Below are 13,563 nucleotides of genomic sequence, written 5' to 3'. Positions count from 1 at the left end.
GCCGGCATTTGTATAATATAATACTTCCCACGCGAATATTATACGATCTACAGAATGGGTATCCTATATATTATTATTGTCGTTCGTATAACATATCCCGTGTCCGGATTCGAGTTTGATATCATCACCAAACGAAACGACTTACACAACACAATAATAAAGCACTCGTATAAAAATATATTATTGTATATAGGTATACCTATATATGTGTTATACGCATAGTGTATACACAATACACTATAGGTAAGTAGTACACTCCTGCAGCTGAATATCGAGAATTTGACAATTATTCCTGTTGGGACTCGGTTAACTACCAGAGCGCGCCGGTTATTCCGATTTTAAAATGATCCGGTTCCGTGACACGCATGCGCAGCCCAGTGCCGGCCAACGGCCGGTTTTTCGTCGTCAATTCGTTTTATCACGGACTACACGTCATGCGCTACAGGAAGAAGGCGTCCGTAGTGCCGTTGTTTTTTCGTTTTTAAATCGTCACGTGTTTTACGAGTATTGTCGCCATTGCGCGGTATGACATATTAGTCAAGTTTATATTGTCTATCGTTGTATGTAGTTGACGTACCACATACGAGAGTCGTTTTTTTCTCCTCAATAAGTGCGATCGCTGGTTCGTTGTGCCGTATCGTCGCGTTCGTTGTGCTGTAGCGTCGCGTTGATGTGCCGCCTTATAGGTTCTTACACGCTCGAATAAACGACATTCGCGTTGTAAGAACTTTCGATCGTATTCTCGCTCTCACATTCTACATGCTCGAACAGTAAAATTGGTGTTCGCATTATAGAAAGGGGTGAGTGATCGCAAGTTATCCTCATTAATTTCAATTCACGTGTGCGATGTTAGTCGCACTGGGTCAGTAGTGTCGCCGTCGTAGATCGTCACGTTCCCCAGTCTTCCGGTGCAGATACATCGACCCCGACCAGTACAGGACAGCAACCGACCGGTACCCAGGTCAGACGTATCATACCTTATTATTGTAATAGTTTGATAACCCAATATCACGTTCCGTGATTAATTATTATTATTTTATGTTGTTATGCGATGTGATAGGACTAACATAGCATTAAGTCTACGTTGTATTTTATTAATTATTATTCAAAGGGAGAGAAATAAATTATACAGTCCACTATCATTATATCCTTATTTATATTATACTAAATTAGATAGCACCCAGCCTAATATAGTCGAGTTTTCACCCGAGTTCAAGTGAACCGGAATTCGCGACAAACATTTGGTCCTTCGGGCCGGATCGCTATCAATAAATTACTGTTAGAGTGTTAGTGTATTATTTTTGTAGGATATTATTATTTGTTTATCCTATTAGCATCCTTGTTATTTTTATTTTGTCTTGTTAGGTTGTTTTGCGTTGTTAGGTGGTTAGGTACTACATCATTTACAATGACGAGAAAAAATCAACAACAAATTAACAATGAACAAAAAAGGGTCGAGTTAACGCGCGCGCGTGCAGCACGAGACGTCGCGTTACGGTCAATTAATAAAATATTGAGCATTGCTAATGATGCCGTAATTAATTCCGAAAATCGTCCTACGTTAGAAGCTCGAATTATGTCGTTAGATCAACTTGTCATTACTTTCAATAATGAACAAAAACATATTCTGTCAGTATTTGCTGAGACCGACGAAGTAGACGAGTTTATACGAGTAGATGAGGATGTCACCGAAACAATGCAATCAATGTGTGATCAAATTAATGTGATAGTAGCAAAGTTAAAACCGAATAATTCGATAGCCACGCTGCGCAATAATAATAGGCAGACTTCTGTACAATCACTTGTCTTACCGAGAATAGAGATTCCTAAATTTGATGGAAATATCATTGAATGGTGTTCCTTCCGTGATATGTTTACTTCTTTGGTGCACGTCAACGAACATTACACGGACATTGAGCGTTTCCATTATCTGTTGTGCTATTTATTAGGTCCAGCGTTAACAATAGTAAAAGCAGTCCCACTTACAGCCGACAATTATTCTATTGCTTGGAACGCACTCAAAGATCGGTACGACAATAAACGCTTATTAGTTACTGCGCACATTGAAAAATTATTTGCATTTGCGCCGTTAACAAAGGAATCTCCGGCTTCACTTTCATTGTTCGTCAACACTTTTCGGGAAAATGTATCAGCTATACAAGCTCTTGGAGTTAGTGACTTTGCTGGTTTTTTACTATTCTACATCGGTTCACGGGTTATTGATCCCATGACACGACGATTATTCGAAGCTACTGTCGCTAAAAATCAAATACCTGACTTGAACTCATTATTAGATTTCGTATCACAACGATGTAACGTTTTGGAAAACGTTGGCAGTAGTTCTGGCATTAGTTATGTAGAAAACAATGAAAGGACCGTAGGGAAGACAACGACTAAGAAGATCCAGGGCAAGAAGTCCGAGAAGACATCGTTAGCCACGGTCACCCCGGCCAAGACAAAAAAGTGTTTGTTTTGTGGACATCCTCATGCAATTTACAAGTGTTTTGGATTCCGAAAACAACCAGTTAGCAGTCGCCGTGATTTTGTCAATAAAAATCAATTATGTTTTGTTTGTTTGAACAGTGGACACATGAGCAATGCGTGTCCTACGTCTTTTACGTGCCGTATATGTTCGAGTAAACATAGTACATTACTACACTTGACAGATGATATTATAAAATCGAATACCGATAAGACAAATGACAACTCCGAACGAGCCACTACAAGTTGTAATGCAACACAGTTTTCGGGAGTTACACATACTGAAACCACTGTTTTGTTAGGAACTGTCGTAGTCAGGGTTCGTGACAATACAGGAGTTTTACAAGCAGTCAGGGCAGTGTTAGACAGTGGATCACAGGTGTCCGCAATGACAGTGGATTGTGTCAATCGGTTAGGTTTGACTCGAAGGAAGTGTCCTGTTGAGGTCATCGGACTTTCCCAACAACCGGTTACTACTGTCAAAGGCCAAACTAATTTTAATTTTGTTCCTGTACAAGCCGACGCTCCCGAATTTAAGGGAACCAACGTCATTGTCTTACCTCGAATTATGTCAACGATGCCTAACAGGGTTTTGCCAGCTGAGGTACGAGATCGTTATCGTCATCTTGTCTTTGCCGACCCTCAATTTGATCACCCTGCGCCAGTAGATATGTTGATTGGAGGAGACTTATATCCGTCCGTCATTCAATCTAGAGCTGACGTTATACACACCGAAGGCTTACCATCAGCGATGAATACACAATTAGGTTGGGTCATAATTGGTGCGTTACAGGATAACACACATACTCCGCTTACGTCTCTGTCAATTAGTACAACCCCTCCGATCGAAGAATTGATGCAGCGTTTTTGGACAGTAGAGGAACCCACAGAGTCAACAATGCCAACTACACAAGACAAGCAATGTGAAGACTGGTTTGTTAAAACCACGAAACGAGACGCCACCGGTCGATTTTATGTTGGTTTACCGTTTCGAAAAATAGTATGTTTCCCGGATACAGCTGACATCGGATGTCAAGATGAGAAATCGGTCGTTTTAGGGTCATCCAGAACTTCTGCTCTGAACCGATTGTATAATTTAGAACGTCGCCTTGAAAAGGATCCGGAATTATATACTGCCTACCGGGCCTTCATGGATGATTACAGATCGTTAGGACATATGAAGTTAGCGACCGAGCCAGGCAAATATTTTATACCTCACCATCCTGTAGTTAAACGGTGTAATGAGGAACTGAAGATTCGTGTGGTGTTTGATGCCTCAGCTAAGTCTTCATCCGGAGTCTCATTAAATGACTGCTTGGTGACTGGACCAAAGCTTCAGACAGAAATCGGTGATGTTTTGTTGCGCAGTCGACTACACAAATTTGTCTTTACAGCCGACATCACTAAAATGTACCGTCAAATATGTCTACATGAACCAGATAGAGTTTATCAACATATACTATGGCGCAATTCGCCTAGTGACGAGGTACAGGAGTATGAGTTGTGTACGGTCACATATGGCGTAAGTTCGGCTCCGTTTTTAGCGATTCGATGCCTACAACAGCTCAATATGGATGATGGACCTGAATTTCCACTCGTCCACGATGTCCTGTTAACTGATACATACGTGGATGATATTTTCGTTGGCGCTGACACTTTAGAGGACGTTTTAGCAGCAAAAATCCAAATCATCGACTTGTTAAATCGAGGTGGATTTAGCCTGAAAAAATGGGCTAGCAATTGTCCCGAGATTTTGAACACTATCGACATTGAAGACCGGGCTATGACACCATGGATAGAGCCAACTAGGGAACAGGCCGTCAAAGTTTTAGGAGTACATTGGGACCCTGTACTTGACACATTCGGCTATCATTCGACGATAAGTCAAGTTACTCCTACAAAACGGTCAGTATTATCAACTGTTGCTCGCTTTTATGATCCAATCGGCGCGTTGGGTCCGATGGTTTTCTGGGCCAAGTGTTTAATGCAGAGGCTATGGATGGAAAAATTAGATTGGGATGCACCACTTTCATCAGCTTTGACATCGTTGTGGCAAGGTTTCATCGATAAGCTGCCGGACTTAGCATGCTTGTCGTTACCACGACACATTGCAGTAGTCAACAGTCAAGATATACAATTACTAGGATTCGCTGACGCGTCTCAGGTTGGATATGCAGCAACAGTGTATTTGCGTGTGGTAGACCAGAGTGATAATGTCCGATTGTATTTCCTGGCATGTAAAACAAAGGTTGCACCACTGAAGTCATCATCAATGGATATGTCATTAACCATACCACGGCTAGAGCTCTGTGCCGCACTCTTGTTGTCACGTCTCTTGTCTCTACGTTTGAAAGTTTTACAGGGCAGAATCAAGATCACACGTGTCCGGGCATGGACAGATTCAACTATTGTTTTATCGTGGCTCACAGCTGAACAAAGGCTATTTAAAATCTTTGTCACAAACCGAGTATCGAAAATACGCAATCTCGTACCCCAGTGCGAATGGGCTCACGTCGGTACTGCAGATAATCCAGCCGACCCTGCATCGCGAGGACTGCTTCCAGATGCCTTGGTAGCATGTTCATCATTTCTACATGGACCGGAATTTCTCCAGTATCCGGAAGAGCAATGGCCGGTTGCCATCACATCGATTGTAGATCCTGCAGAGCTCCCTGATTTTAAACGCCCATCGAAAAATGTGCTGTTAGCTCAACAGGTTGATGATAGTTTGATTCAGCGGTTTTCTGTGTTGCGCAAGATGCAACGGGTGCTAGCATATTGTCTTCGATTTGTCGACAAGGCTCGACAACGTCCAGTCGTGAGTGGACCAATCATTTGGAAGGAGTACGAAAATGTTTTGACAAAGGTAGCGAGGTACACTCAAAGGTTATATTACGCAGAGTTGCACCACCAACTAGGAACTTCAAATTCCGTCATCACCCCGAGTTCCCTCGCTCAACTTGCACCTTTTGTCGATGCTCACGGTGTGATTAGAGTAGGCGGCCGTCTACAGCATTCGGACTTGAACATAGACGCCAAACACCCTATCTTGTTACCAAAGTCGTCTCACCTTGCTTACATCATTATTCAACACTACCATCAGAACACTTTACATGGTGGATCGCGTCTAGTGGCCTCACTAATTCAGCGACGTTTTTGGATCGTTTCCAGTCGAGCTGCGATACGGCAAGTTATATTTAAATGTACAGTGTGTGTCAGATACAAGGCTGCCGCTCCCCAACCAGTGATGGCAGATTTACCCTCAGCAAGAGTCCAACAATGTCGACCATTTACAAATGTCGGGATGGACTACGGAGGTCCATTCACGGTTAAAGAAAGTCAACGCCGTAATTCAAGGACTTATAAGGCGTATCTTGCGTTATTTGTTTGTCTATCCACCAAGGCTGTCCACCTGGAGGTGGTAACGGATTTGTCAACGGAAGCCTTTATGGCTGCGCTGGATCGATTTGTAGCCCGTAGAGGAATTCCTGCACAGATCCACTCGGATTGTGGTACAAATTACATTGGAGCAGCAAGGCAGCTTAAGACATTATTTAAAGACGCAGCACTCCAAGAAGCTCTGCATGCACGAGTTCCGTGTCAGTGGCGATTTAACCCGCCTGCAGCTCCGCACTTTGGCGGTATTTGGGAAGCTGCTATCAAAAGTACAAAGTTACACCTAAAAAAGGTTGTAGGTAATCAGGTGCATACCTTAGAGGAATTGACGACATTGATTACACGGATCGAGGGTGTACTCAATTCTCGACCCTTGGTTGCCATGTCAAGCGATCCGAACGATTTGTCTGTGCTAACACCGGGACATTTTTTGATCGGACAACCGATCTTGGCAATTCCTGAACACGACATCAGTGACATTCCGCAGAATCGTCTCAAACGCTGGCAGTTAATTAAACAAGCCCTTCAATCATTTTGGAAACGGTGGAATCGGGAGTATTTGCACACGCTGCAGAGTAGACAGAAATGGTTCCATCAAAATCCCAGTCTCGGTGTCGGAGATATCGTCGTCATAAATTCACCTTCTCGACCTCCTTTGATGTGGCAAATTGGTCGGGTCATCGAGGTCCACCCTGGTGCTGACCAAGTGGTCCGTGTAGCCACTGTCAAGACAGCGGAAGGGATACTGAAACGTCCAGTGGTAAAGTTGGTTAAACTACCCACCGACAACGCTTAACTTACCTTCTTCCATTTGTTCCATCTTCCACCATCCCGAACATAAAATTTTCTTGCTGTGTATAATTATTTATGTATATATGCATTATTTTGTATTTGAATTGTCATAGGTTTATTTTTGTTTCTGTTTATTACTTAATAGTTGTACAATGATATGGTCTGACCGAGAAGTATCGGTTTTGAAAGTACCCTTTCAAAGCGGGGGAGGATGTTGGGACTCGGTTAACTACCAGAGCGCGCCGGTTATTCCGATTTTAAAATGATCCGGTTCCGTGACACGCATGCGCAGCCCAGTGCCGGCCAACGGCCGGTTTTTCGTCGTCAATTCGTTTTATCACGGACTACACGTCATGCGCTACAGGAAGAAGGCGTCCGTAGTGCCGTTGTTTTTTCGTTTTTAAATCGTCACGTGTTTTACGAGTATTGTCGCCATTGCGCGGTATGACATATTAGTCAAGTTTATATTGTCTATCGTTGTATGTAGTTGACGTACCACATACGAGAGTCGTTTTTTTCTCCTCAATAAGTGCGATCGCTGGTTCGTTGTGCCGTATCGTCGCGTTCGTTGTGCTGTAGCGTCGCGTTGATGTGCCGCCTTATAGGTTCTTACACGCTCGAATAAACGACATTCGCGTTGTAAGAACTTTCGATCGTATTCTCGCTCTCACATTCTACATGCTCGAACAGTAAAATTGGTGTTCGCATTATAGAAAGGGGTGAGTGATCGCAAGTTATCCTCATTAATTTCAATTCACGTGTGCGATGTTAGTCGCACTGGGTCAGTAGTGTCGCCGTCGTAGATCGTCACGTTCCCCAGTCTTCCGGTGCAGATACATCGACCCCGACCAGTACAGGACAGCAACCGACCGGTACCCAGGTCAGACGTATCATACCTTATTATTGTAATAGTTTGATAACCCAATATCACGTTCCGTGATTAATTATTATTATTTTATGTTGTTATGCGATGTGATAGGACTAACATAGCATTAAGTCTACGTTGTATTTTATTAATTATTATTCAAAGGGAGAGAAATAAATTATACAGTCCACTATCATTATATCCTTATTTATATTATACTAAATTAGATAGCACCCAGCCTAATATAGTCGAGTTTTCACCCGAGTTCAAGTGAACCGGAATTCGCGACAAACAATTCCAACTGTCATGTCAGTATACAGGAGGGCCGTATATAAAAAAAATGCTAAATCTTTCGGGAGAGCGTTTTTTATATTTTCTAGCTTACATTAATTTGTAAGTTATCTTCAGCCACATATAAGTATAACAAATTGTATTCGAAAATTTCTTGTAAGTTTGATGATTTACTTTTTAAAAACTTAAACTTACCAGGAATAGTATTTATTTATAAGAACAATAAATATTTTGAGACATTGCCCTATTGCACTAATTTATCAACAAGCCATTTATGTTACAATATTTTTCTAGTAATAAATAATAACTGATGACAGTAACATTATTACAATTATTGTATTTCATACATAATATTATTATTATAGATTCTGAGCGGATTGATGAATGTAATAATTTTACAATAGTTTGTGATAATTTTTTTTTATGTGTTCACGGTCTTTATACACGATACGTAGATTAAATAATGCTTTGATTTTCAACTGCAGTATTTTTTGATGGGAAAATTAATCTAGTTGGTACTTTAGGGGCCTCAAAATTGATAATTTCTATTAATTTTCAAAAACGACAAGGAAAAAAAAAACTAAAATTTTTACGCAATACCAATTTTCGACGAAATCGATTTTGGTTTTTTGGTATAACTCAAAAAATACATGGAATTATATTAAATTATAAATTATTATCATCGGGCGTTTTGGTCGTTGCTAGTTATCTATCAATATTTATATTTATTTTAACCATGATTTTAATGCGAGAAGGCCGTAGATATACCATTATGCGGCTTTTATCGAAGTGTTTATCAATAAATATTTATAACTCTTTGAGTGCAGTAAAGCCATATTTCATTATGCTGTGGTATTGTTGACAAGAAATATATTTAAAAGGCCAAATTTCGTCTTATGGCTTTATTGCTATCAACTATAAACCTTATCGGCGATAAACCTGTTTCAGAACAATAAGTCTATTTCATAAATAGTAAATTTAATAATATAATTACATAGATCGCACCACTGTAACAAAAAATTACGAAAAAAACGAATTCAGGGACACCAAAAGCTTAAAATTGAAAAATTCCTTTATGGCTCTCTTGTGCTGACAGTACGAATTGTACACTGCAATTACATTTTAATTCATTTTAATCCATAATAATATTATCATCCAGATACACTGTAACAGCATTAGCCATTATTATATTATTATAATAATAATAATAATAATAATATAATACTAAATATTATATCGTATTACGGCTGGAGCGCTGTGCTGGCGTGCGTAGATTTAGATTAATAATATTGACATAATAATAATGTAATACTATTGTTGTTAAGCTTAAGATGATGGTAATATTAATACAGTCGCGCTTTGAGAAATGTATGGTTGTTTTTATGTTGTATTTTGGAAAACGGATATTAAATTATCTCCAAAATATTGTTTACTTTATAATGAATATGTATAGAACAGTAGAGACAACTAATTATTCCATAGCAACTTCAAAAGTTAGTTGCAATACTACACAAAAACGTGCGAACGAGACCATGTACATCTGCTATAATAATCAACAGTTCATAAACTGGGGTTACTATAATGCAGCAATTATGTACAATGTATAGTAAATCGTGTAACTAACTGTGTGTATATATCCATTATATAATTGGATTATTGCCGTTGTTTTATAACAAAATTATTGTACGTCGTCGAAACATCTCATCATTCCCTTGTTGTAGTTTTGAATTTAAAATAACTTGGGAGTGGATCATCAAAGGTATAAAGTAAATGCTAAAAAGCTGTATTGAATAAAAAAAAAAATGTTTTGCATAGCATTTGGGTATGAAAAAAAAAAAAACAATTTCAAAAACTAATAAAAATAATTACCCGAGCTATGTTGTGTTCTATTCAATTACATTTTCAATCTCCTTGCATTTTGAGACATATAGCTACAACATAACACCTACCCCCGTTGTGTACATACGCTTTTTGACACGTATAAAACCGCAATCTAAAATATCGATTCGCGACTGCGAATTGTTCTCGGAAGGGTGGCTATTCTTATACATATTGTATGAAGCACACACATACACATTCACTAAAACGCGCCTCTTTGAGCTCATAAGCTCGCTCGAAGTTTACAACGAATAAAAACATTTGTGTTTTTTTTTTTTTACTTCTTACAATAAATAAGAAAAATTATTATTATGTTTTAGCGATAATAAAATATTATTTACGCCGGTATATGACAGTATAAAATCGAGATCCGTCGATGTCCTAAACCTAGGTAAATGATAGTATGAACATCATTGAAAATAGAAAACACATAATAAACATACAGAATAGTAAACACATAAACTATATTTTATAATATATAACATAAACTATATAAAGTCGAACGTCGACCTCTTACAGTTTTGCACTATTTTTGACAGGTCTCTTATACTACCGTAAAAATATTTAAATTTAATACAAATTTGTTTATTCATTTTTGTTTGAAAAAGTTTATATACGATATATATATATATTATGACGCGTTACAATTATGTTTCACAAAGTTTATACTTTATATCTATATAAATAATATTTTAAAGTGCATATTGATTTTTTACTTATGATTGAATACATTATCAAGGTTTTGAAAAATGTGGTTGAACACTGTTCAAAAATATAACTATATTGTGGATAATATTTTGTTTATATTAATCACATGATATAGTGTGATAGAATAGTGTATAAAATCAGTTTTAATTTAATAATTACGATCATCTAGGTATTCGTAGATAAAAACGACTGAGTAAAGTAGAGGAAACAATGATGTATTTGTCGAGTATAAAAACAAGAACTAATGAAACATTGCGATTTGAAAAAAGTACTTTTTGTTTGCGTGTTTACCAAGAAACCACAATAAATATTCTATTCCAAGATATAATAACCACCGTGAATTTTTTTATATTGTTACGTGCAGTAACAACCATATTTTTTCCAATTCGTCTGTTATTAGATTCTAACATTGCTAGGACATCTCAACTTGAGACTTATAATAAAAAAAAACAAAATTAATCTATTAACCTAGTTTAATACTGATAATATCGATGTACACAAATCAAAAACACAATTAAAATCAAAATAGTTTTTAAAATATTTCTTATGATATCGAATTAAAGCTTCAACTCGGAAAGTATTGAACTGTAGAAAAAATGAAGCATACAAAGCTAGGAAAAAACATTTACGAAAAATGATTTTTCGTGTTGTTATGTATATTATGTTTTGTACCATTGTATTGTACATTGAGTCTGAATAATAATAATAAGACATGTGAGTTTTTTGAAATGAGTTTTTGAATTGGTTTTTGTGGTGAGCTCCATTTAACACTTACATATTGAAAAGAAATGTCGTACTTGTATAGCTATAAATTATGTCACTATTGGTGATGACATATAACATAGTTTTTACAAATAACAAAATGTACAAAATGATCAAAATAAAGTGCAATATGAAAATAATAAAAATTATACATTGAATAACATCACTAACATCGAAAAGACTATTTCTCTTGAGATTTTAAAAAGATGAGTAAGAGTTAAACAACTTTAGTTTGAAAAATGTCGAAACAGCCCATATATAGTGTTTATTATCATGATAAACTGAAACTTTCTTGGACATAAAAAGTACTTATATATTATATACCGCTATACCTCAAGTAAATCATTGATATATTATATTGATGTTTCAATTAGAAAATATTATGAAAAAATTAACTATTTTTTAGGCATGAAATACAATACCTAATTGGAAATTGAAATCATGAGGAATTGAGAATAATATAATGTAGGTATTAAAAAAAATGTAATGTTTTTCATTCAAAAATAAATTGCGTACACTCAATTACTGAACAAATATAGTTCATAGATAATCAAAGTATACAATTTATTCATCATATTTACCGTTATATAGAGTTAATTGACATAAAAACAATTTAAACACCGGATTTAACTATAGGTAACTATTTTTTTCCTCTACGAGATCACTTACTTGATATAATTTTGTGTAACAATTTAACAATAAAATGTTTTAAGTAATCCATATCAAAATGTTGAGGATTATTATTTTTACAAAATTATATGAAAAAAAAAACATTTTATACTCTAATAGTTTTAGTGTGTTTATTTTCATTAAACGCATAATGGATAATATTAATCTCCAATACTCTTTATAAATTTATATTTGACCACATTAAAAATTTAAAAGAACCAATCTATTTATAATAAAATATGGTTGAATTATTATGCAGGCTTATACTAACACAATTTAGTATACATACTAAGTTAGTAAAGAGTTTATAGTTTTATACCTACTTAATTAAATTATATGATGATTCATTAATATATGATTATTATAACGATCATTTTATTTAACTTAATTTGACAGATATTTCGATTTTTTTTTCGGTATTATACAAACATCCAGTTGAGTTAAAAAGAAATTTTGTCAAATTTTTGGATCAATACCTACACATTTAATTGGAATATTTTTGTTGTCGTATGTTTCACTAGTTTTTTATCAAACAACCCTCATGTATTTTGTTTTATTAAATTTGTAACCATAAAAAACTGTGAGTTAAGACTCAAGAGATAAATTACTGTCTCACTCCATATTAGAACTTAAGTCCATAGTTTATAAACAAATAAACAAACGTGTCGTTTCATTTTTCGTTACGGGTTTTTTTTCACCCACACCTCAAAAAAGAAGTTTTACTTCAATAAAAATACATGTAAACAATATTTTGGACCGTTTAACGTATTTCTTCTTCTTATAAATGTTTCAAAGAGGAGGTCATACCCGAACGTGTTATTTTGTCTTACATACGTGTAACATTACAAATCTACGTACCTATCCGATTCTTCCTACAGTTAATTTATAGTTTCTGTTAGATGAGAACATTTACATAATATTACAGAATTTGTAGAGGAGAATATATTATAAAGTGAATTTGAGCGAAGAGTATTTTTTTCATAATATTTTTTTTTTTTATATAATGAGTTGTAATTAAAAATTCAAATAGCTCGTTATAATGTAAACGCGTATGAATAAAAAAACTTTTAACTCGAGCACTGTTTATATTAGTCTCCTTTAAAATTCGATAATACATAAATTTTCTTTTAATATTAATTATTCATACACTGTAGAAATAATTCAGTACGTTGATTTACTATGTTTAGACATGTGTTAAACAGAAACAACGTATGAAGTCCTCTTAAGTTTTTTTTTTTTCTGGAGTAGCAAACTATATTTTATGCAGAATATTCAAGAATAAATTATGTTACCTTTTTTGTACGTACCTATTTATACATTTGAGATCTAAAATACAACCAAAACATATTTTACCTAACGATTTCTATGTGAAAAATATGTAATCAAAACAATTTGTATGATATGCATAATTTTAATTTACATATTCTATTACCTAATTATATTGCAATTTAAGAGCATATCTAATGGTCTTAGTGCATTCAAGTACATTTACGAATATACTATGTCTGTTCGACAGTTAAGTTGACTTGTCATATTTATCCCCAAAATAATTACTTATGACGTATTATTTAATAATATTATCATTGTATGTATTTTTATTTTTTCAGAAAACTCAGCTTACAAGAATATCAATTTTTTCAGTAACGCGAATAACTATTTTGTAGAAAGCGTTTGGTTTTATAACAAAGTAATATACAAATTTGTGGTAAGCCAAATTCTAC

At 35.7% G+C, this 13,563-nt stretch overlaps 1 protein-coding gene across 1 annotated transcript; it reads left to right on the top strand.

The window, feature by feature from the left end:
• Positions 1-1,408: 1,408 nt before the first annotated feature.
• On the top strand, positions 1,409-6,673 carry LOC132938063 (uncharacterized). Its single transcript, XM_061004730.1, has one exon. The coding sequence runs from the start codon at positions 1,409-1,411 to the stop codon at positions 6,671-6,673; it is 5,265 nt and encodes a 1,754-aa protein (XP_060860713.1).
• Positions 6,674-13,563: the final 6,890 nt, after the last annotated feature.

This window comes from Metopolophium dirhodum, chromosome 2 (genome assembly GCF_019925205.1).
Source record: "Metopolophium dirhodum isolate CAU chromosome 2, ASM1992520v1, whole genome shotgun sequence".
In the NCBI taxonomy this organism is placed as follows: Eukaryota; Metazoa; Arthropoda; class Insecta; order Hemiptera; family Aphididae; genus Metopolophium; species Metopolophium dirhodum.
This window is presented reverse-complemented; position numbering and strand designations above follow the sequence as displayed.